This window comes from Corvus kubaryi, unplaced genomic scaffold (genome assembly GCF_017639235.1).
Source record: "Corvus kubaryi isolate FWS band 111438036 unplaced genomic scaffold, C.kubaryi_AGA036_p1.0 37367, whole genome shotgun sequence".
NCBI classification, from domain to species: Eukaryota; Metazoa; Chordata; class Aves; order Passeriformes; family Corvidae; genus Corvus; species Corvus kubaryi.
The window spans coordinates 1,619,532-1,642,044 of NW_024581119.1; the positions used below are offsets into that span (position 1 = coordinate 1,619,532).

The following is a 22,513-nucleotide window of genomic DNA, read 5'->3' on the forward strand; positions in this document are numbered from 1 at the left end:
CCCTGCCATGGGCAGGGACACCTTCCACTGTCCCAGGCTGCTCCAAGCTCCGTCTAACACCTTGGACACTTCCAGGCATGGGGCAGCCACAGCTTCCTTGCAGTGAAAACCGGTCCTGGCTCCCGGGATAGGCTTTTTCCCGAACCCGAATTAATCCGTGGAATTAGCCCGAGGACCTAAAGAACCTGGGAACCTTTGTAACCCGGCACCCTTTCCCGACGGGCCCGCTCAGCCGCCGCGCGCACGCCGCGGGTTCCTGCGCGGTGATTGGCGGGTGGGCGGGCGGCGGCGGCTGTGATTGGCTGGCTGGCGGGGGGGGGGGGGGTGCGGTCCGTCGCGTTCCGGGGCCCCCCGCGGGGCAGAGGCGGGCGGAGGGCGCGTCCCCGTTCTCCGCGGGCGCGTCCCCGTTCTACCCGAACCCCGCGGGTCCCGCCGGGCTCGGGGCCGGTTCCGGGCGGCACGGGAGCCCTGCGCGACCCCGGCCATGCCGCCCGCCAGGGCCGGCGGTAAGGGGGCCGTGGTGCTGCAGTGCGAGTGGCAGCAGTGCTCCTTCGTGGCCCCGGAGATGGAGGAGTTCTGCGGGCACGTGGCGCAGCACCTGCAGCAGCACCTCCCTGGCGAGCATCGCGACGAGATGGACCCACTGGGTAAGGCACTGGGGAAAAGGAGCTCAGGGGGGACCTTGTGGCTCTGCACAAGTCCCTGACAGGAGCGGGCAGCCGGGGGGGTCGGGCTCTGCTCCCAGGGAACAGGGACAGGAGGAGAGGGAACGGCCTCAGGCTGGGCCAGGGGAGGCTCAGGGTGGACACCAGCAGGAATTTCCCCATGGAAGGGGTGGTCAGGCCTTGGCAGGGGCTGCCCAGGGAGGTCTGGAGTGCCCATCCCTGGAGGTGCCCAAGGAAGGGCTGGGGGTGGCACTCGGTGCTCTGGGCTGGGGACAGGGTGGGCATGGGGCACAGCTGGGACCCGATGATGTTGGAGGGTTCTCCAGCCTAAATAACCCTGTGTGTTTCTGACAAGAGAAAGCTTCCAGCCTTTTTCCTCCTCTCCCTGAGTAGAGCAGTGCTGCAGGGCTGGGATTTCAGGAGAACACACGTGGTGTGTATCCACCTGCGGGAACTTGAGCTTTGCTTGGAGAGTAAAGTTACTTGGAGGGCAGATTTGCTTGGAGAGACCCTTGGAGCTGTGTTTTTGTGCTGCAGAGGGGTGGTTTGTGCTGCAGGGGTTGTTGTCTGTCTGTGTTGCAGAGGAGTACACGTGCCTGTGGCAGGACTGTGGCTTCTGCTCCCTCGAGAGCCCGGCTGACCTGGTGCGCCACGTCTACTTCCACTGCTACCACACCAAGCTCAAGCAGTGGGGGCTGAGGGCCCTGCAGAGCCAGGCGGACGTCAGCCACTGCCAGCTGGACTTCCAGAGCCGGAATATCATCCCTGAGATCCAGGAGAACTTCCTGTGCCTCTGGGAGTACTGTGAGGTGAGAGCAGGGGGCTCAGTGTGGCAGTGAGAGGGGAGGTGCTGCCGTGCTGCAGCTCACCTGGACACCTGCACAGCTGCCTGCTGGCTCTGTTGGAGCTGTGTGGAAGCATCTGGGCTTGTTCTGGGCTTTTCACCCTGTCCTATCTGTCCTTGCCCCACTCAGAGATCATTTGACAACCCTGAGTGGTTCTACCGGCACGTGGAGGATCACAGCTTCTGCTCCGAGTACAAGGCAGCGGGCAAGGAGAACCACGTGGTGCTCTGTGGCTGGAAAGGTTTGTGGGAGCCTGCAGAGCTTCTCCTGAGAGCTTTGGGCTGGGTTGCAAACAGGGGAACAGGTTTCAGAGACCCCCCTGATATTCAGAACCAGCTGTGTGCATGGTTCTGGCTGTGAAATGTTCCTGCAGAGTTTCCTTCAGGGAATCAGTTGAGTGCTTAGTGCAGAACTTCCCATTTAAGTGTAATCCATGCCTTGGAGAAAAGGCTGCAGTTTATTCCTTCGATTTTAACTTTTTTCATGAATTTCTCCTGTGTTTGTGCAATTGCCTTAACTGCTTGGGTGGGGGGCCCACACTGGTTGTACTGTGGTGACCTCACCCCCCTCCGTGGGGATTTTGGAGCCCTGCCAGCCAGAACAGGAGGCAGAAGCTGCTCTCCAGCGAGGCTGTGACCCATGGGAGGGCTCTCAGCTGTGCTGTCCCTCCCCAGACTGCGACTGCAGCTTCAAGGGCCGCTGCAAACTGCGGGAGCACCTGCGCAGCCACACGCAGGAGAAGGTGGTGGCCTGTCCCACCTGCGGGGGGATGTTTGCCAACAACACCAAGTTCTTCGACCACATCCGCCGCCAGACCGCCCTGGACCGTAAGCCCCGGGGCAGGGAGGGCTGGGGGAGGCCTGGGCTGGGATATTTGGGCTGCTGGAGCTGCTTGTACCCTGTGAGCCAAGGGCAGGGTGTGCTTGGGACAGCCTGACTTCTCTGCTGACTGATGTGAGCCACAGAATTCCTGAATCAGAAACCTCTGAGACTGAGTCCAGCCTGTGATTGATGCTCACGTTGTCAGCCAGCCACGCCCTGACCAGAGATAGGGACTCTACCACCTCCCTGGGCAGCCCCTTCCAGCATCTAATCACCCTTTCCATGAAGAAATTCCTCCTGATGTCCCACCTGCACCTCCCCTGGCACAGCCTGAGGCCGTGTCCTCCGGGCAGTGTCTCCTCTCAGAGGCAGGACTGGAGACTGTTCCTCTTGTAGGGACCCAGCCCCACTGTGACACCTCTCCTCACTGCTCTCTGTGCTGTTCTCCCTGCCCTGCCCTCTCCCCTCCCCACCCTGCCCTCCCTCCCTGTCCCCACTGCTGCAGAGCAGAGGTTTCAGTGTTCCCACTGCTCCAAGAGATTTGCCACGGAGAGGCTGCTCCGCGACCACATGAGGAACCACGGTGAGTGTAGGCCCCTGCTCCCAGCCCAGCCTCTGTGGGCTGTGTGCTCTGCCCTGCTCTGGGGTGACGTTTCCCCCCATTTTTGGCCCAGTGAACCACTACAAGTGCCCCCTGTGTGACATGACCTGCCCGCTGCCCTCCTCCCTGCGCAACCACATCCGCTTCCGGCACAGCGAGGAGCGCCCCTTCAAGTGTGACTACTGTGACTACAGGTGAAGGCCGGCGCTGGCCCTGTCCCCAGACCTCCCAGAGGCACCTGTGTGAGTGTGTGTGTGCTGCAGCTTTGTCCCCTCGCTGTCTCCTCAGCTGCAAGAACCTCATTGACCTGCGGAAGCACCTGGACACGCACAGCAAGGAGCCGGCCTATCGCTGCGAGTTCGAGGCCTGCACCTTCTCTGCACGCTCCCTCTGCTCCATCAAACTGCACTACAGGAAAGTCCACGAGGTGGGGAGGCAGCAGAGCTTACGTTGCTCGTGATAGCCCATGTCAGGCTTCTCAGAGAACTTTGTGTCTCCTTTCATGCACCTGTGGGGTGCTGACATCGCTCCCTCTGCCCCCAGGGTGACTCGGAGCCCCGGTACAAGTGCCACGTGTGTGACAAGTGCTTCACACGGGGGAACAACCTCACTGTGCACCTCAGGAAGAAGCACCAGTTCAAGTGGCCCTCGGGACATCCTCGTTTCAGGTACTGCCCACCTTTAGCTCCTCAGTACCTCCTCTCCAGTGCAAGGGATTGCTGGAGCTGCGTCCTGTGCTGTGCTGTCAGTGCTTGGGCTCTGCTGTTTGTAAACGTGCTCAAGACCCCTTTCCCAGTGGCTGGGAGGCACTGGGAAGCAAACATGCAGTGGGATCTGAGCAGTGCTGGGTGGCAGTGGTGCCATCACAGCTGCCTCTGGTGGGACAGTTCTGAGCTTGGCAGGGGCTGGGTCCAGGTGTCCCCCTCCAGAGAGATCAGTCAGAGTCAGAAGCCTCTGCTGCACCCTCTAGGAAACTCCAAAGGGTTTCCAGAGCCTAGAAGCTGGGAGGGGAAGAGGATGGACTTGAAGTGCTCCCAGTGAGACAGAGGTGGAAGGAGGTGGGCTGGGGAGGTGATTGAGGCCTGTCATCAAAGCTCAGGAGCTGCCACGTGGGTCTGCTTTTGGGGGTAGTGGCTGCAGTACCATCTGTGCAGCACTGGGATTGAAACCTGGGATGCTGTGCCCTTTCCTTGGCTGCTCCCCATCTCCTGGGAAGGGGAGCGTGCCAGGCTGACCCTTCCTGTCTGTGCCCAGGTACAGGGAGCACGAGGACGGCTACATGAGGCTGCAGCTGGTGCGCTACGAGAGCGTGGAGCTCACGGAGCAGCTGCTCAAGGACAGGGAGAAGCGTGGGGAGGCTCTGGATGGCTCCAGCGAGTGCGTGGTGCTGCCTGAGGGTGAGGGCAACCTGCAGGGCATCCTCTTGGAGCCTCCAGCAAACCCTGCCCTGGCAGAGAGCAGGATGTCCGAGCTGCAGGTGCCCCCAGCCCTGTGCTCTGCTGCCAGCCCTGAGCCAGCGCGGCCCAGCCCCTGCCCGGGGGCTGCCTCCTCCTCGGAGCAAGGAGCCAGCCCCACGAGCAGCCCCATCATCCGAGTGGTGAACAGGACCAACGAGCAGGGCCAGAGCGAGACTGTCTATTACGTGATGGCCAGCACGGCCTCGGAGGAGCAGGGCACAGCAGCCCTGGCTGCAGAGCTGGAGGAGAACGTCATGGACAGGCTGCAGAAAACAGCAGAGGAGCTGGGCATCCAGATCGTGTGAGGGGCTGCATGAGGAGAGCCTAAACCTCCATGGGCTGTGCTGCTGGGGGAGTGCTTGGGGAGAGGGCTGGGCTTGTCCTCAGCCCGGCCTCGCTGGTGGCTGGTTCTGGTCAGCATGGGCACAGGGGAGGGACGGGGGAGCTCTCCCAGGTGTGAATCGAGGGATCTGAGCTGGAGGGAGCTGTCTGCCTCCTCCTTTTGGGGATTAGGGCCTGTCGAGCTTCTCCCACCCTTCCAGGCGGTTTGGCCTGGGCCTGGCAGGGGCAGTTGGTCACCAGCTGTGCCCGTGCTGAGCCCTGCAGGCTGTGGGAGCACACACTGGTGCTGACGCCTCTTCCCTGGGGAGGTGTGTGGCCCTTGGCAGGCCTGTCCTGCCCCCTTCTCCAGGGGATTTCACGCCTTCCTCAGCACTTCCTGCACACGTTTCCTGTCTCACCTGGTGCTGGTGGTGGTGTTTCCCTCCCTGATCCCATAACCAGCACTGGTCTCTGGGAGGACAGCACTGGAGGTGCTGTCCCTTGCAGGCCACTGCAGCACTGGGACATTGGGAGCCTCTTGCTGCTTTTATCATGCCCTGGGTGTCCTCCCCACATTGGGGTTTGGGCTCCTGGCTGAGCTAAGTGTACTTTGGCAAGAAAATAAACATCAGGCTGCTGGGCCCAGCAGTGTCTGGTGTCTGTTTCTGCTCAGCCTCATCCCTGCCAGCCTTGCTGTGGTGGGTGGATGGCACTGGGATGCCTGCAGTGTGGGAGGTGGGCGCTGAGGAGCTGCCAGGCTCTCCTGGCACTGTGCAGGCACCACTGGAGTGTGCTGCTCCCCAGAGGTGGCACTGGAAGGCCAGGTTTAGCTCTGGCGCTGTTGCTGCTGTGGGATTGAGTTTTGCTGCCTCCCCCAGGGCTGTCTGCTGCCTGCTCCGGCCTCGTCTGAATACAGGGAGCAGCCTGGGCTTGTGAGCCGAGCCAGCTCGTCCTTTGTTGAGTGCTCGGACAAGGACAGCATGGATTTGGGGTCCCTGGAGTGACACTTAGGCCTTCCCTGCCGTGGGTGTGGAGGTGATGTGCCCAGGGGGACACAGGGAGGCACCTTGCTGGTCTTGGCTGGATGCTGACTTATCCCCTCGTGTCCCTTTCTCAAGCAGCGGAGCAAAAGCTGTTGGAATTCCAGGTTGCCGGAGGAAACCACTTGATCCCAGCACCCCTGAGGGAGAGGCAGAGGCTGTCCCTGACAGCCCCCACTGCTGGAAGATGCTCCTTGCTCCAGGCAGAGCATCCCTGCCCTTGGTGCTCAGCGTGGCCTTGCCCAGCCTTCCCGTCCCTGCCTGGCCTCTGCTCCCGGGCCTTGGCAGAGCTGGGCTGAGGATGCCTTCGAGAGAAGGGCCCCGTGCCAGCTTTGCATTCACAGCACTTCCAGCCTGGCCCTCTTTCCAATGTGCTCCAAAGCCACGGCTGTGCCCGCATCCTGCTGGGTTTCGGGTGGGTGCTGGGTGCTGGGAGTGGCTGGGAGTTGTCCCTTTAACCACCAGGTGCAGGGTAATCTGCCAGAGATTATCTGCTGGAGGAGGATTGGCATTAAAGGGAATGTCTCCTCCCTCCCCCCATGTCCTGCAGCATCCCCTGGCCTGGGTGTGTGTGTGGAAACCAATTCACTTTCTCCTGGGCGAGCAGAGAGGGGTCTGAGGTTGGAGGGGCAAGGGGAGGAGGGCAGATGATGGCACTGGGCCTCTTCTTCCTCACCGTGCTGGCCACGCTGGTCTCCTGCCAGGACCCAGAAGGTAACAGGGGCCTTGGGGGATGATGAGGGGGTTTATGGGGTGCCCCAGAGCTGCTGGCACCAGTCCTCCCCAGTGAGGAGCAAGAGCAAGGCTTGGCACGGGGGAATTGGGAGCTGGGCTCTGAGTGGATGCACTCCTCACCACAGCAAGGGCTGGGGCGGGCTGGGCTGAGCTTTTGTGACCCTGTGGGACCCTGAGGGCTGGGCGGCTGTGGGAATGGTGTCCCGCCAGCCCCGCTCAGCCCTGCCCTGCCCGCTGCGGCCCCAGGACAGCTGGACACTTACTGGTCTGGCACGGCGCCCATCTGCGTGGGGGGCTGCAAGGGGAGGCACAAGGAGCTGAAGAGGAGCCAGTGTGGGAACGGCAGCTGCTGCTGGCTGGGCTACAAGTCCTTCTGCAGAGGTAAAGCCACGGGGGGAAGGACGGGGCATCCCCGGGGGTGCTGCAGGGCTTTGTGCCACACTCAGGTGTGTGAGTGCCGCCAGCAGCCCGGGCCACGCGGGCACACAGCCCGGGGCTGTCCAGGCTGCCAGCCCCGGTTCCATCCCTGTCCGCAGTGAACTGCGGGCGGCCCGAGGCGGATTTTAACTCGGTGGTGCACGGGAACGACTGGTGGGTGGGCTCCGTGGTGCGCTACAGCTGCCGGCCCGGCTTCCTGCTGCTGGGGGAGCCCGCCAGCGCCTGCCAGTCCGACGGCCGCTGGACCCCCAAGCCCTCCTGCCTCCGTGAGTACCGCGGCTGCCGCGCTGAGCGCTCGCCAGCAGCGCTGCACGCATGTCCCCAAGGGCGAGCACGTCCCCCAGGTGAGCAGCCCGTGATGGGCTCTGCCCCTGCCCCTGCAGGGATCTGCCTGCGGGGCCGCATCGAGATCAGCGAGCGGGACATCACCGGCAAGTGCTCCTCGTCCTGCGGCAGCCAGGCGCACCTGGGAGCCTTCCTCAATCGCGGCTGCATCAAGATCTCGGCCTGTGTCACCAAGCTGTCGGGCTGGGCCCGCTGGTTCCAGCGCTGTGACATCTGCGAGTGCGACTGCCACGTGCCCTGCGGTGAGTCCTGGCGGTGGCACTGCCCAGCTGTGGCTCCCTGGTCTGTGGGGAAGGTTGGCACTGGGAGATGAGGGCTGCAAACAGCTTAAAATCTCCTGTCTTTGCTCTCCTCAGGTTCCTCCACGTAGAGCTGGGCCACCCGGGGCTGTGGCCACTGGCCCTGTGCTGAGGGAGGCTTCCACCCTGGGTTCTGCTTCCCTTCACCACATGTCTCCATTGCTGTGCTCCTTCCATAAGCTCTGCCTGTCCCGAGGCTGCCATCTGCGAGGCAAAGAGATGCTCTGGACTCACTCGTGCAGGGCTGGCTCATCCCAGGACTCTCCAGAGGCAGGGGATGCTCTGGGAGCAGCAGCTGCTGGGATCTGCGTGTGTTTCCTGCAGCTGAACTTGGGGGCAGCGGTGCCAGCACCCATTTGCCTGGTGGCTTCCCCGAGGAGGCCCAGACCCCCTTCTAGGGCAGAGGTAGCACCTGTGCCTGTTGCAAAATACCTGTCCCTCAGTGCTGCAGGTTGGGATTTCTCCCTCTCGGGTAATTCCAGGCCCTGAATGAGAGGTGGAGCTGCCCTCTGAGCTTGCTGAGGCCATCAGGAGTGTGGCATGTGCCTCCTGTCCCCATGCCACAGGCAGAGCAGCCTGGCCAGGGCTGCAGGGCTCAGCATTGCTGAGGAATCCAGTGGGTCAAACTGCCCTGAGCCTCCCTAGGAGTGCAGAGTGGGGAAAGGTCTTGTCTCCCACGTGGAAAATCTTTCCCTTGGGCTGTTCCACGTGCTGGCTGCTGGTCCTGCTCCTTCCAGGGGGTCTGTGGTCTGCTCTGAGAGCCCCTTTCCCCAGGGGCTTCTCCTCCCAGCATTTTGAGGCTACAAAGAGAGAGATTTGGCTCCAGCCAGGAACAGCTTTGTGCCCCTTGAGGACGTCTCTGGCTCCTGATGAAGCAGCGTTATTCCCCAGGGAAGGAGAAGGTCTGGAGCACGTGTGGTGGCATTGCTGAGGGCGCTGCAGGACCAGCCACGGGTAATTAAAAGTATATTTGCAGGGAATCAGACAGGTTTTCCTGTCATGCAAAGAGGTTCTGCTGCCTGCTCTGTCCCTGGGGCCCTGAACACAGATGACAGAACCAGGACAGGCTCTCTCTGCCGCTGTCCTGAGCGAGTGGGGACAGTGCCACTGTCCTGATGGGGACACAGCTGTGGACAAGGCCACTTCAGGAGGGTCCCAGCTGGGGATTAGAGGGATGTGAATGGGCCCCATCTCTGCTTCCTTCCACCTTGAACTGACTCCACAGCAGCTGCTGGTTGCTGCATGGCCACCAGCTTGGGCCCAGCTGAGCAGAAAGGGGTTTAACAGCAACGGAGTCATTCCCAGGACATCCTTCTGCCCCCCTCTAGGGAGGAAGGGCTGTGTGGCGCTGCACAGAGCGGGCCTGGGCTGGGACCTGCTCACGGGACTGCCCCAGGGAGGGGAGGCAGCTGGATGCAGGGAGAGCTGGGTGAGTCCCACGTGCCTTTTGCTCCATGACAAGATGACTTAAGACCTCCATGAGGAGCTTGGCTCCATGGATAACTCCTCGTGCCCTCCCCTGGCCCAGCCCCATGGTCTCCCCTGCCTGGATCCTGCCCTGAGCTCTGTCCCAGCCCTAAGCTGGTGAGGGGTGGGGAAAGCTCTCCTTGGCTCAACAGATGGTTTTTTAATTAATACTCTTGCTGGTGCCACTCATTTCCATATGTCTTTCGTGTTTAAGTGCTGTGGTGGGTGAGAGGTGTGAGTAACAGCGAGGAGGGAGCCAGGCGTGATGCTGGGGGGGTGGAGGTGCAGCGGGATCCAGGTCCTGCAGGATGAGCTGCAGCGGGGAGGGTGTGCTGGGCGTAAAGCCCTGGAGGGACACCCCCTAGCACGACCCTTTGTGACCAGCTGTCACCCCACTGGCTGTCCCAAGCCATCGCAGCCCTGGTTTCACCCCATGCCCATGTTGAGGTGTCTGGACAGGGGTCTGTGCAGGGCTGAGCGGGGCACGAGTGGGTTTAGGGTGTGTGGGGCCCCCTCAGGGGGGTTTGGGCTGAGGGGGCAGCGGGGGGAGATGTGGGGGCTGTGTCCCAGGTGCGAGCGGGAGCCGGCGCTGGGGTGCAGGGGGGTGCAGAGGCAGGGCTGGCAAACCCCAGGCGTGTGCTCGGGGATGCTCAGGGCCTGCTGGCAGGCAGCGGGAGGAAATAGGGCCGGTCCCTTTAAGAGGATTTTTCGCTGCCTGGCAGCGCTGCCCGCCCGGGCAGCCCATCCATCCATCCATCCTGCCGCCCATCCCGCTCCCCGCCCGGCAGCACCGGCCGCGGGGCTGGCGGAGAGGGGCACCCCCGAGCAGCCGGGCCTGGGGGGCCGCTGCTGGCCACTGCGGGGCCGCTGCTAGCCACTGCGGGGCTTCTGCTAGCCACTGCGGGGCTGGGGCCGGAGCGCCCCCCGCCCGCCCTGCCCACCCAGCCCCGCGGAGGGATGGGGAGGAGACCCGGGCCGGGCACCCGCGGGGGCAGCGCCCAGCCCGGCTCCCGCCGCTGAGCACCGGAGCCGCGCCGAACCGAGCCGAACCGAGCCGGCCCCCGCCCGGCCGGGCCCCCCGGGCATCGCCCCTTTGTCTGCGGAGGAGGCGAGGCGGGGGCGCTGCGGGAGCGGAGCCGCCGCCCCGCACCCTGCCAGGTGAGGCTGCGGGAGAGCCGGGACCCGGGCCGGGGCCGGGGGGGGGGGGCTGGGGGGGGGGGGGGCCGGCGGGGAGCAGGGATGAAGGAAGAGCATCCTCGGCAAAGCCTTCCCGTCCCCACCCCGCGCCTCGGGGCTGGGCTAAGCCGCGGAGAGCCGCTTGCGGGATTTAGCGCTCCGTGAACGCCCAGCCGGAGGAGTCAAGGTGAGCCCGAGGGCGCTTCGAGCCCGCTGCCCCCCACCACCACCCCCGAGCCCCCCGTTGCTGCACCCCGCGGATGCTGAGAGGGGACCCGCGGGCTGGGAACCCCCACCCCTCCTTCCCACCCCTCCTTCCCCGGGGCTGGGCTGGCTTCCTTCCAGCACTGAGCGGGATCTGCCTGCAGCAGGGAGTGGGCTGGGGGATCTCCCGCAGCTCCCGGCATCCGGCCGCCCCTCGCAGGGGCCGTGGTTGTGCGCGGCATCCGCAGCGAGCCACTGCCCGCAGCCCCAGCTGAATGTAGGTTAGCGAGGCGGTGAGACCCCGGACTGGGAGGCGAGATGGGTGCAGGGCACAGCCCGCTCAGGCACAGCCCGAGCTCCTTTTCCTGCTGCCGGGGGGATCCCCGATCTCCTCCCAGCCTCTGAGAGCGGGGTGAGCGTGCTCCCCGCCCTGCTCGGCTCAGCATCCCCCGGCGCCGCAGAGTCCCCAAGTCGAGCGGAGACACGAGGAGCTCGGCCGGGCTGCAGCCGCCGTGAGAGCGCTGCAGGCAGGAGAGGGCTGGGGCAGGTGTGTCAGCGTCATGGCCCCAGTTAAGGGCTGGCCTGGCCTCCGAGGCTGTTCTGTAAGAGCCCGGAAGGTGAAACGATGAGGCAAGGAAGGCAGAGAAGGAATGGCACCGGCAGGGCCCCCTCCCTGTTCTGTTAAGGTTCTCCCAGCAAGCCCAGGGGGACCCCAGGCACCAGCTGAGGGTCTGATCTATCCCTGACTGCTCTGGCCCGGGAGCACGGCGTGCTTTGTCCAAGAAACCAGCTGGAATAATCTGCTTGCTTCAGATTTCATACCTGTGTTCCCTGAGGCCAGGGCGGGCAGGGCTGGTTCCTGGTGAGTCCTTGGGGACATCCAGGCACAGGGCAGAACATCAGCTCTGCCACCTCCCATCCTGCACCCACCGTGACAAATGGGATCGGGGCAGGGACCCCAGCAGCCCCAGGGCCGGGGGAGCTGAGCAGCCCTGCCAGCTCTGCTGCCGGAGCTGGACCAAGCTGCAGGAAGTGCATGAATTATTGACTGTGGAGCTGCACAAAATCCTGCTGTTCCTCGCCCTGAGCCTCTCGGTGCAGGCTCGGCATCCCTGGCCGGCTCCATCGTTCCAGCCAGATGTGGGTGCTGGCCCCAGCTGGGCGGAGGGGGCAGCGAGGCCTGGAGCCAGCGGGAGAAGGAGAGACAGGACTCGCTGTGGGCTGGTCCCTGCAGTGCCTGGAAGAGGGAGCCTGCTGTGAGCCGATCCCTGTGCGCTCCCCACAGAGCAGCAGGATGGCGGAGAAGGGCATGGATCCCGCGTGCGTCTCCATCGCCCTGGAGGACACGGTGTGCCACGCCAGCCCTCCGGACGCCCCGCTGCTCACCACCCACTTAAAGAAGGTGGAGAACCACATCACAGAGGCCCAGAGGTTCTCCCACCTCCCGAAGCGCTCGGCTGTCAACATCGAGTTCATCGACCTGTCCTACTCCGTGCGGGAGGGATCCTGGTGGAGGAAGAGAGGTAGGAGCTGGCGGGTGGGGAAGGGCAGGGAGGGGAGGGGACCTGCAGGGCTCTCACACCCGTTCTCATTCCCGTTCTGCATGCCATGATCTCACCCTGGTCTGTCCGAGTGCCAGGGGCTCTTTGTGGCCGCTTGTTTGTTCTGGGTGTCCGCGGGAGGAGGGGGAAGGCTCTTGTCCCGCAGCAGTTGCTGCGTGCCTGCGTGTGCTGTGCAATGCCGGGCGAAGGCCGAGCGCATTCCAGGGAAACCTCTGGCCAGGGCAGCTATCCTGGGGCAGCCAGGAGGGATGGGATGGGATGGGATGGGTTTCCCCAGCACTGCTGTTTGGGGTATGATGGCTGTGTGGGATGCAGCAGGAGACCCCAGGGCTGCCCCAGCTCAGAGCCTGGCGAGGAGCAGGTGTGGTTTGGGGGGGATTTCCTCTCCCTGTGCAGCCGAGGCCCTGGCTCCCCTCCCTGTGTACGACTCTGGCCGAGAGCTCAGGGAGGGGAGAGGGGAGGCAGATGGTGGCTGGTGGGTGGTAGTCCGCTTTAATTAGCGCTCTCAGTTAATGGGATGCCAATCAGGCAGCCCGATAAGATGGAGGGTGAGCTGATCTGCAGAAGCCGAAGGCAGGCAGGGACGAGCAGGGACCGAGGTCACAGGGCTGCCCGGTGAGGGGCCCTGCCAGCCAGGAGCGCCGGACGGAGCTCTGCCCCTGTCCCCGGGCTGTGCAGCTCGGGAAACCGAGGCACTGAAACACGGTGGGAGCAGCCCCGACATCTGCCGGGATGGTGCCTCCCTGTTTACCCGGGATGCTGAGGAGGCATCCCAGGAGGATCCATGGCACAGCCGCGGGTTCGCCAGGGCACACTGTGCTGTAGCCCCCAGGAGGGAACCGGCTGCTTGCCAGCGGGCCAATGCCCTGCAGCGAGGGAGGGGGAAAGGCTCGGGCAGCTAGACCAGGTGGGAGCAAGCGAGGGGTCCGGGGGTCGCGGGGATGGCGCTGGGAGAGGCGCTTTTTTCCCCCCGTTCAGGCAGAGCTGGCGGAGCGGGCGGGGGCTCGCGGTGGCTCTGGCCACAGCCCCCGGCCCCGGCTGGCCCGCCGTGCTGAGGCAGGAGGTTACTGGCAGTCAATGAACGTGAGTAACCGCTGCGCAAGCTGCAGTGGCGCCGACGTGAGCAGCATGCGCGGTGCGGAGCCGTGCGCGCTGCCGGGGGGGCTGCCGGCCCCGCTCGCCCCGGCCACCCTGCGCAGCCCCCCGCCCTCCCCTGGCCGCCCCTCCGCCCGCGGGACCCCCTCCTGCTGCAGCGTTCCTGACCCCGAGGGGTGCAGAGGAGGAGCGGGGGGCTCGCGGTGCTGGATGACCTTCCCTGGGGATGGACAAGTCAGAGGGGTCCCCAGGGAGGTGGGACTGTGAGTGGTCTGTCCCTGGGGTTGCCCCAGCTTGGATTTGTCGCCCTTGCCCCACACCAGCTGTCCCCGTGGGGCACAGAGGGGGTACATTTCCATGAGAGGGATGCTCAGGCTCGGTCCGTGGTGTTATCGCCCCGATGCCATTGCTGTCCAGCCAGGGCTCCATTTCAGGGGCAGCTCCTGAGAGCCTGAGGCTGTGCTTGTTCCTTGCTCCCGACACATCGTGTTCCTTCTGCCAGAAAATGCTAATCAGCCGCGTTTAGAGCAGAGATAATTCCAGGTCTGATTAGCAGTGGCTGCTGCCGGGTGCCACAGCGTGAATGCCAATGAAGGCAGCAGCCGGATTGGGAACTCTGCCTGCCCCGTGCTGCCCTGCTCCTCGCTGGCCCTGTCCCCTGGCCTCAGGGATCAGCATCTGAAGACATGCCCAGGACCAGTGTCACAGCCTGGTAATCTTCCTTGGCAGCTCTGTGCCCTGACCTGGGGATTTCCCTGGTCTTTGCTGTGATCCAGGTCAGGAGCTTCTTCGGCACTGGGAATCAGTGGGATCAGCGAAGGACCAGGGGCAGGGATCATGCTGGAGGTGGCAGCTGCTGTGGCTATAGCCCTGGAGGTGCTGATGGAGACACCTCCAGGCACGGCACATGGAGGCCCTGAGGTGCCCCAGGTGCTGGGGTGGCATCGCAGTCCCCATAGCACGGCTGCCCTGGGAAGCCAAACCCCTGCTGCTCTCTCCCTCCAGGGTACAAGACTCTCCTCAAATGCCTGTCAGGGAAGTTCTGCCAGCGGGAGCTCATTGGGATCATGGGCCCCTCGGGAGCCGGGAAATCCACGCTGATGAACATCCTGGCTGGCTACAGGTGAGGCTGGGGGCAGCCTGCGGGGCTGGGGGTGCAGGGCTGTGCTGCATTCCCTCACACCTCCTTCCTGCAGGGAGACTGGGATGAAGGGGCAGATCCTGGTGAACGGGCGGCCGCGGGACCTGCGCACCTTCCGCAAGATGTCCTGCTACATCATGCAGGATGACATGCTGCTGCCACACCTCACCGTGCTCGAGGCCATGATGGTGAGCTCTGGGGTCATCCTGTGGGCTGTCTCCTTGTGGGCACTGAGCCCACACTGACATCAGGCATTTCCAAGGGCTCTGGGACACGGGAACAAAATCCTGCTGTCCTTGCTGCCTTTGTCCTGAGCCACTGCTCCTGGGCGGGCAGGGATGGAGCCGTGGTGCATCCGGTTCTGTTCCTGACACCTGACAGTTGTGTCTCCCTGGCCATCCTCTGCCTGCAGGTGTCTGCTAACCTGAAGCTGAATGAGAAGCAGGAGGTGAAGAAGGAGCTGGTGAGTGCTGAGGAGGGTGGGCCCAGACCCCCTCATCTCCCCCCAAGACAGGGCTGAGGAGAGCAGGGGATGGCAAGGAACTCCTGGCGAAGGGAGGTGGATGAAAGTCCATGAAAACCCTTGGCTGTCTCACAGGTGAACGAGATCCTGACGGCCCTGGGGCTGCTGGAGTGCTCGTACACCCGCACCAGCTCCCTGTCGGGGGGCCAGCGCAAGCGCCTGGCCATCGCCCTGGAGCTGGTCAACAACCCGCCCGTCATGTTCTTCGATGAGCCCACCAGGTGAGGCCACAGGGGCTCCCAGCGCTGCCCGCCCAGCTGGGCTGCCCGGCTGGCATGGCCAGAACCCTCCGGTGCCCACCTGAGTGTGGGATGGGACTGTGCCCCCTGGGGCTGGTGCTCTTCTGCATCAATCTGTGGGGAGGGTGCCCACAAGGAGAGGCAAGCAGGGGCATCTTTGGGATGTTCTTCTCCCCCTCTCAACTCTCCCCTTCTCTCTCTGCTGTCTCTCTCTCCTCCTCCCCACGCTGCGTGGCCACAGCGGCCTGGACAGTGCCTCCTGCTTCCAGGTGGTGTCCCTGATGCGGTCCCTGGCTCAGGGTGGGCGCACCATCATCTGCACCATCCACCAGCCCAGCGCCAAGCTCTTCGAGATGTTCGACAAGGTTTGGGCTGGGATGGGGTCCCTCTGGCCCCAAGGCCCAGGAGAGGGGCCATGGGAGGGGTGGGCTGCAGGCATTTGATCTGGGGCTTGTGTGGCTGGGGTCTGGCAAGCGTGGCCTGTGTCACCCTGGCACAGGGAGGTGGGCAGGAGCAGGGGGCAGTGCCCTGGCTGCCCTGCACCTGCCACATCCCAACTTTCTCTTGCAGCTCTACATCCTGAGCCAGGGCCAGTGCATCTTCAAGGGTGTCGTGACCAACCTCATCCCCTACCTGAAGGGTCTTGGCCTTCACTGTCCCACATACCACAACCCCGCTGACTTCAGTGAGTGTCCCTATCCCAGCAGAGGGTGGCGAGCTCCAAACCCAGTGCCCAAGCCCTGGCAGCTGCCCAGGTCACCCCCAGGTTGCCCAAGGGCGATGCCTGTGCCCTTCCTGTTAGGTGCTGGCTGGCTCAGCACCTCTCAGGGGTCCTGTCCTCCTCCACAGTCATCGAGGTGGCCTCAGGAGAGTATGGGGACCTCAACCCCGTCCTGTTCCGTGCTGTCCAGAATGGGATGTGCACCATGGCTGAGAAGAAGAGCAGCCCTGACAAGGCAGATTCATCGTGCCCAACCTGTGGGACGGTGAGTGGGGGGTCAGAGGAGCCTCCTGTGCCAGCAGGGACCCTGTGGTGTGACCCTGAGCCATGTCCCTGTGCTCTTGCAGGATGTGGACCACATTGAGAGCCACACATTTGCCACCAGCACCTCAACTCAGTTCTGCATCCTCTTCAAGAGAACCTTCATCTGCATCCTAAGGGACACGGTGAGGGCAGGGGAGGCTGGGCCGGGGCTTGAGGCTGGGCTCTGTTGGGGGCTGGCAGAGACAAGGAGTTAAATGGGCTGTCTGCTGCTCCCTTGGGATGTTTTTGGGGTGCAGCCCCACCTTGTTGAGCCCCCCTGTGCCTGCAGGTGCTGACCCACCTGCGCTTCATGTCCCACATCTGCATCGGGGTGCTCATCGGGCTGCTCTACCTGCACATCGGCAACGACGCGGGCAAGGTCTTCAACAACACCGGCTTCCTCTTCTTCTCCATGCTCTTCCTCATGTTCGCCGCCCTCATGCCCACCATCCTCACCTGTAAGGAGCTCCTTGCCCCAAAATCCCTTCGCTGCTCCCGGATGTTGGGGTGCTCCGGCTGTGTGGCCGTGTGTGTGTGCTGGGCAGGGTGTGGGCAGCCAGAGGGATTGGGCAGAAGGGGGAAAATGAGAAAGAAGAGGAAAAAAATTAAAGAAGAGGGGAAAAACTTGTGTTTGCCTGTGCTGCAGCTTTGCCCTTCGTTTGGCTATAATATCCTCGTTGGCTCAAAGCAGGTTTGGGTTTGGTTTCAATTTATTTTTTTTCTGAGAATCCGTGTTTTCTGCTTCACCTCTTTTCTTAAAAAGCCCCACCCAAGCTGACTTTTCCATGAGGAAATTTCCAGTATCAGGCACTGATTTTTTTCCCCGATGAAGGTTTGGGCACCCTCTCATGCTGCAGGCAGGGGGTTACCTGGTGCATCTCCCCTGCCTGCACCAGGGAAGGTGGGAGAGGGGCTGGAGCACCCCAGGGCAGGGAATTGCTGGCTGCTCACTCCCTGTGTCCCTGCAGTCCCCCAGGAGATGACCGTATTCCTGAGGGAGCACCTGAACTACTGGTACAGCCTCAAAGCCTATTACCTGGCAAAGACCATGGCAGATGTGCCCTTCCAGGTGAGCTTTCCGTGGATTTAACCACCACCCTGATGCTGAGGTGCCTCCCTTGGCACAGCCAATTCCTCCCCAGTGCCCCAGGCTGGCCATGGAGGGGTCCCTGCCTCCCCCAGGAGGCTCTGTGGGGTGAGGATGGCCGTGGGTGCAGCAGGGTGGTGTCTCTGTCCCCGTGCAGGTGATCTGCCCCATCGCCTACTGCAGCATCGTGTACTGGATGACGGGCCAGCCCCCCGAGGCCACGCGCTTCCTGCTCTTCTCCGCTCTGGCCACCGCCACGGCCCTGGTGGCCCAGTCCCTCGGGCTTCTCATTGGAGCTGCTTCCACTTCCCTGCAGGTCAGACGGGGCTTTGCCTGCTCCATGGAGAGTTGCAAGAGGTCCCATGACGATTTGGGGTGGAGGGAAGTGCTGCCCACGGCTGGTGCAGCTGTGGGCAGGGGTGTGACCCCCAGTGGCCTCTACTCCCCAGGTGGCCACCTTTGTGGGACCCGTCACTGCCATCCCCGTGCTGCTCTTCTCGGGCTTCTTCGTCAGCTTCAAGACCATCCCCACCTACCTGCAGTGGAGCTCCTATGTCTCCTATGTCAGGTGGGCCCCCAGCTCCGGCCAGAGCTCCCTGTCCTGGGCTCCCCTGGGGCCCCTGGTGACCCTCAGGTGTGCTTTGCCCTAGGTATGGCTTCGAGGGGGTCATCCTCACCATCTACGCCATGGAGCGCGAGGACCTGGAGTGCCTCGAGGACTTCTGCCCTTTCCAAAAGCCCATCAAGATCCTGCAGGAGCTGGATGTGGAGGAGGCCAAGCTCTACCTGGACTTCCTCATCCTGGGCATCTTTTTCGTCATCCTGCGGCTCCTGGCTTACCTGGTCCTCAGGTACAAGGTCAAATCTGAGAGATAAAGGGGCCGTGGGGTCCCAGTGCCACTCCCGGGCCTGGCCTGCTGTGAGAGATGTTCTGCAGACGGACACGGTGCTCCTGCAGGTCCCGGACCGTGGCGGAGGCTTTGGGAAGTGCCAGCCAGGCCTGGTTCAGTCGAGAAGGGTTTTGAGACATCTCGGAACTGTTTTAACCTTTCCACACACTCTTCATTGCAAAACGTTTTGTACAGCCCGGGCATGTGCCACCCTCCCCCCCAGGACTGATGGCCCCGCGGAGCTTGGGTCCCCTCTTGTCATCCCTGCCTGGCGCTGCCCTGGGGACACCAGGGACAGTCCTGCGGAGGTGATTTCTGCCGAGCACGGCTGGGAGGAGCCTGCTCCGTGCAGGGGGAGCAGCGGGCTGGGGCTGGGCTGGGAGGAGGGAGCTGCAGAGTTGGAAGAGCAGCTCGTGGCCCCGTTCCTCATCCCGGCCAGCAGCGCGTGAGTCAGAGCTGAGAAGAGCCCAAGGATGCCATAGGTGAAGTTGCACAAGGCTTTAGTGTTTCCTGTCACCGTAGCCACAGAGATTGCTGCATCCCCCTTTCCTTTCTGTGCAAATCCTCCTCCTTTTTTTCCCCTTTTTTCTTTTTTCCTTTCATCCCCCCCCAAAAACCCTACTGCATCCCAGTCTTCACGGAGGGGAAAGGGAGCCAGCGGGCAGAGATGGACTTGGGGCTCTGTCTCAGACTCCTGCTGGGATGCCATCCTCAGAGACAGGGTCTTCAAACCAGGGTCTGCGGGAACAGGACAGTGTTCACAGACCTTAGGGAGTCTCATGCTCAGTCCCTGTTGTCTTTGGGGTCGGAGAAAGAGGGTCTGAACCAAACCAACCAACGTGGAGGGAAGTGACTGGTCCCTTCAAGTGCTTGCATGGAGCAAGGAGGATTTAGGTTCCCATACCCTGCCAGTTCCAGGAGGCTGAAAAACAGGGCTGGGCTCAGCTGTGTCATCACAGGAGCCTCTGCTGCAGGAGGAGAGCTGGCCCTGAGCCCTTCCCACAACCTCCCTTCCCCCGGCACCACTGGGGCTGTCTCAGCAGGACAGGGAGGACGCGCCTCGCTCAGCACCGACTGTGCAAGGAGGGGATGCCAGGGACACCCGGCCTGTCACAGTGCCAACCTCCCAGGGTGACACTGTGCAGAAGGGGGTCCCAGCAGTGCTGAACTGGAAACCAGGTGAGATCCCAGAGTGGTTTGTTTGCAGCGGGCGATCTGGACGCTGGGAAGGCCTTTGCACTTTGTGACTGGTACCGCTAAAAGATCCCTTTTGGCACACGGCTCTGGTGGCTCCTCCAAAGTCGCACACCTTGTGGAGGAAAGGCAGTTCGGCATCTTGCTGGCTCTCCAGAGGAACTGAGCTGAGCCCAGGGCTGGTGGGGCACCTGCACAAGCTGCTGTGCTGGGAACACAGCACCCTGCTCACCTGCACAGCACAGGCTCCGTGGGTGCGCTGGCACTGCTGGCACTGGGCTGCACTTGTCACCCACAGGTTTTTGGCGAGCACAGATGTGGGGGAGGCAGCCCTGCCCCACCCTGGCAGGCTGGCCCTGGTTCAGGTCAGCCTGAGGGGTGCTGCTCCTGGCACTCTGAGCAGCCAGGGACTGCAGGGCAAATGCCAGATTCCAGCAGAGTCCTGGAGACTGATCTTTGGTTTTGCTGGCTCGGGTTGGGGCTGCACAGCAGAGTCTGGCTGGCCTGACACTGATGCTGGGCACTCAGCAAAGCCGAGTTTCCCCTGCCTGGAGGGCATCGAGGAATGTTTGGCCATGGGGCTCTCCTGCACAGAGGGTCTGGAAGCAGGACACACCCTGCTGCCCTTTCTGTGCAGAGCATTGGGCTTTTCCCCAGGGACTATTGTCTGACTTTGCACCATCCCTGACAAAATTCCCCTCTGCTCCTGGATCTTCCTTCAGTGCCATGCTCTGCAGTGGAGCTGTGGCAGCTGGAGGGCTGCAGGGTCCTGGGCACAGTGCTGCCAACCACAGCCACAGGGGCACGGAGGAGTGGGGGACAGTCCCTGTGTCTGCTCTGTCACGAGGTGCATGGATGGGCAGGGAGCCGGGGGATGGTGGGGCTGTCACCCTTCTCCATCTCCTTGTCCCTGGAGCCGATGGGACTGATGTCCTGCTTCTGTTCTGCTCTTGGGCTGGCACTAGTTAAGCCTGGCCCAGCACAGAGCATGCTCTGCTGGGCTGAGGCTCTTCCCTGGATGGATCCCGAGGTGCAGGAGGTGTCAGCGGGGCAGCTTTGCACAGCTCCTGCGTCCTCCCTGGCATTTGGGGCTCTCGTGGTGGGTCCTGCCTTCTGCACCCTGGAGGCACGGCCGTCCCCAGCGCTGTGTCCTGCACCCAGCACACCTGGACACCCCTGTGCCACCACAGCCAGGGCCACCACCACTGCCAGGAGGACCAGGACAAGACAGACTAGAGTGTGGAGCAAAGGCTGCTACCAGCAGGCACCAGTGACTGCCACTGCCCGTGTCCCCCATGCACAGGGAAGGCTTTGTTGACCAGGGCTCCCACTGCTGGGCCCAGCCTGTCTGGGATGGGGCAGCTGGCAGCACCCCTGGGATGTCCAGGAGGGCTCAGCACAGCCTGTGCCTCCTGCACCGGTGCGTTGCAGTGTCCCAGCTGACCAGGTACGTGGCCACTGCGGGGCAGAGGGCCAGGACAAGCCCTGGAGCTGCAGGATGGCTGTCCCCAATCTGGGCAAGGGCTCTGGGGGGTGGGGGTGATGGGGCAGGCCCCTCGTCCCCGGAGCAGCAGGACACAGGTGAATGTGTTGGTACAGAGGGGCTGCGATGAGTGAGGGATGTGGCACAGGGCAAAGGCACCCTCGGTACTGCCTGAGGAAGTGAGCTGAGGTGCCACTGTCCTTTCCCTCTCCTCAAGGACAGTCCCTGAGGTGGTGGAAGGTGCAGGGAAATGCAAAGGGAAGAAGCACGTTTGCACTGAGCCCCCAGGCCGGCGTGGCTGGGCTGGGCTGGGCTGGGCTGAGCAGCCGGGGGTTATTGTCCCTCTGCTGCCGGGATGGTCCCTGTCCTGCAGGAGCAGGTTGTCTCTGCCCTGGCATGGCAGAGGGATGGGGTGCAGCTGTCCTGCTCCCGGGGCCCCTTAGGGAAGCAGCAAGGATGCACTTTATCAGGGCAGGGAAGCAGAGCCGTGGGTGCTTCTGGCTGCAGGAATCCCACGAGAGAACGCAGCTGGATAATCACTAGGAGCGTGATGGAGGAGAGCAGGCTTCTTCCCCCACACCTCCTCTCCTCTCCTGCCCCTGCCTTCCCTTGTGATGCACTTTGCGTGGATGAGGGTGGGGTTCAAGCTGTGGCCCTGGCTCCCTGGGAACACCGGTCAAGCCTCAACCCACCACAAACTGCTTCAGCCCCTTCGGCCCACGGCTGTATCAGGTTCTGCCTCTCACCGGTGCTGGGATGGCAGGCAGGCAGGCAGGGGTATGGCCACTCACCTCCATGCATGTCCAGGCCACCTTTGTCACATGCAAAAGAAGAGCAAATGCTTCATCACCTGGCTGGGGGTTGCTGGAGGGGAGACTGGGCTAGAACAGGGAGGGGATGGGGCTTCTCCCAGGGTTTTACCCCTCCCCCAAATCAGGCAATAAAACAGTGTTTCCTTCTCACTGTGTGGACACCATTTGTCCTGTCCCTCTGCCACGGGCAGCCTGGGATCTCTGTGTGTGTCCCTGCCACGCTGGACCCTGAGCTTTTCCAGCCTTCACCATGTCCACAGGTGCAGAGGAGGCTGGACAGTGCGGGGTACGTGTGATCCCGGGGGCAACCATGCAGAGAAGTGCAGCCATTGAAACTCACATTTCCACAAGACACAGGCGTGAGCTGCTTTCTCCCTGGGACAGCTTGCCAAAATAAATGCAGGTAACAGCTCAAAGGCCGGGGGAGTCTGCTGGCACAGCTCTGTTGTGGCAGCTGGTCAGGTGGCATTTGCCCAGGTCCTTCTGCCTTGCTGGGAGGGGGCTGCGAAGTGGGACCAGGGCACTGCTGCCCACAGCTGCAGCCTGGCAGGAACCAGGCAGGGTGGAGGTGAGGCCCTGGGCTCTCCAGGCTGGGCTGCACACGCAGGTAAGTGCCCCGCAGGGACGGGGTGCCAGGTCCCAGCTTGCTGCTGGCACTCACCAGTGCCCAGAGGGTCCCGGGAGCTGTAGGGCAGCAGGAGATGTTGCGGTTTGTGTCGGTGTTTCCGAGATGCCAGCTGTACTTGTTGGATTTCACACATCAATAAAACTTATATTTATAGTGTACTGCCTGGATGTCTCCCTTTGCTGAGAGCCTCGAGGGCACACGTGTGAGGGGGGGGGGTGTTGTCAAGGGATTTGGGATGCAAATACGGCCTGGCAGCCTTACCCAGGTGTGACCCCTCTGTCCCAGCACCCCTGGGTGGGCTGGCACTTCCCGGGAGAGCAGCCAGGGACTGAGAACAGTGCATGTGGCCCCACTGACACAGCTGTCCCTTGCTGGGCGGCCAGAGCAGATCTGCCAGCAGCGAGAGGCAGGTACAGGTGT

The 22,513-nt window shown here is 63.0% G+C and overlaps 3 protein-coding genes across 4 annotated transcripts; all 3 read left to right on the forward strand.

Annotated features, from left to right (window-relative positions):
- Positions 1–347: 347 nt before the first annotated feature.
- LOC121667607 (histone H4 transcription factor) lies at positions 348–5,356 on the forward strand. The gene is made up of 9 exons (XM_042034444.1): positions 348–647; positions 1,248–1,474; positions 1,640–1,751; positions 2,185–2,337; positions 2,838–2,915; positions 3,007–3,127; positions 3,222–3,360; positions 3,477–3,601; positions 4,188–5,356. The coding sequence occupies exons 1-9, from the start codon at positions 485–487 to the stop codon at positions 4,693–4,695; spliced, it is 1,626 nt and encodes a 541-aa protein (XP_041890378.1). The 5' UTR covers positions 348–484; the 3' UTR covers positions 4,696–5,356.
- Positions 5,357–5,454: 98 nt separating this feature from the next.
- On the forward strand, positions 5,455–9,224 carry LOC121667611 (complement receptor type 1-like). Its single transcript, XM_042034452.1, has 5 exons — positions 5,455–6,465; positions 6,733–6,867; positions 7,023–7,190; positions 7,308–7,511; positions 7,626–9,224. Exons 1-5 carry the CDS (start codon positions 6,291–6,293, stop codon positions 7,637–7,639), a joined length of 696 nt encoding a protein of 231 aa, XP_041890386.1. The 5' UTR covers positions 5,455–6,290; the 3' UTR covers positions 7,640–9,224.
- Positions 9,225–9,757: 533 nt separating this feature from the next.
- On the forward strand, positions 9,758–22,251 carry ABCG4 (ATP binding cassette subfamily G member 4). 2 transcript variants are annotated; one of them, XM_042034442.1, is made up of 15 exons: positions 9,758–10,193; positions 11,701–11,938; positions 14,078–14,195; positions 14,269–14,401; positions 14,626–14,676; positions 14,812–14,957; positions 15,217–15,340; positions 15,546–15,660; positions 15,825–15,961; positions 16,044–16,142; positions 16,289–16,457; positions 16,968–17,068; positions 17,244–17,402; positions 17,536–17,654; positions 17,737–22,251. In XM_042034442.1, the coding sequence occupies exons 2-15, from the start codon at positions 11,710–11,712 to the stop codon at positions 17,960–17,962; spliced, it is 1,926 nt and encodes a 641-aa protein (XP_041890376.1). In that variant the 5' UTR covers positions 9,758–10,193; positions 11,701–11,709; the 3' UTR covers positions 17,963–22,251. The 2 variants fall into 2 exon arrangements, with proteins under 2 accessions (XP_041890376.1, XP_041890377.1); XM_042034443.1 differs by lacking the exon at positions 9,758–10,193 and adding an exon at positions 10,286–10,398.
- Positions 22,252–22,513: the final 262 nt, after the last annotated feature.

Coding starts and splice junctions, on each gene's coding strand:
- LOC121667607 (XM_042034444.1), top strand. CDS start 485: ATGCCGCCCGCCAGGGCCGGCGGTAAGGGGGCCGTGGTGCTGCAGTGC. Junction 2,916..3,006: donor CGACCACATGAGGAACCACG/GTGAGTGTAGGC, acceptor TTTTTGGCCCAG/TGAACCACTACAAGTGCCCC. Junction 3,128..3,221: donor TGTGACTACTGTGACTACAG/GTGAAGGCCGGC, acceptor CTGTCTCCTCAG/CTGCAAGAACCTCATTGACC.
- LOC121667611 (XM_042034452.1), top strand. CDS start 6,291: ATGTCCTGCAGCATCCCCTGGCCTGGGTGTGTGTGTGGAAACCAATTC. Junction 6,868..7,022: donor CTACAAGTCCTTCTGCAGAG/GTAAAGCCACGG, acceptor CCCTGTCCGCAG/TGAACTGCGGGCGGCCCGAG. Junction 7,191..7,307: donor CCCCAAGCCCTCCTGCCTCC/GTGAGTACCGCG, acceptor CTGCCCCTGCAG/GGATCTGCCTGCGGGGCCGC.
- ABCG4 (XM_042034442.1), top strand. CDS start 11,710: ATGGCGGAGAAGGGCATGGATCCCGCGTGCGTCTCCATCGCCCTGGAG. Junction 14,402..14,625: donor CCGTGCTCGAGGCCATGATG/GTGAGCTCTGGG, acceptor CTCTGCCTGCAG/GTGTCTGCTAACCTGAAGCT. Junction 15,661..15,824: donor CCACAACCCCGCTGACTTCA/GTGAGTGTCCCT, acceptor CCTCCTCCACAG/TCATCGAGGTGGCCTCAGGA.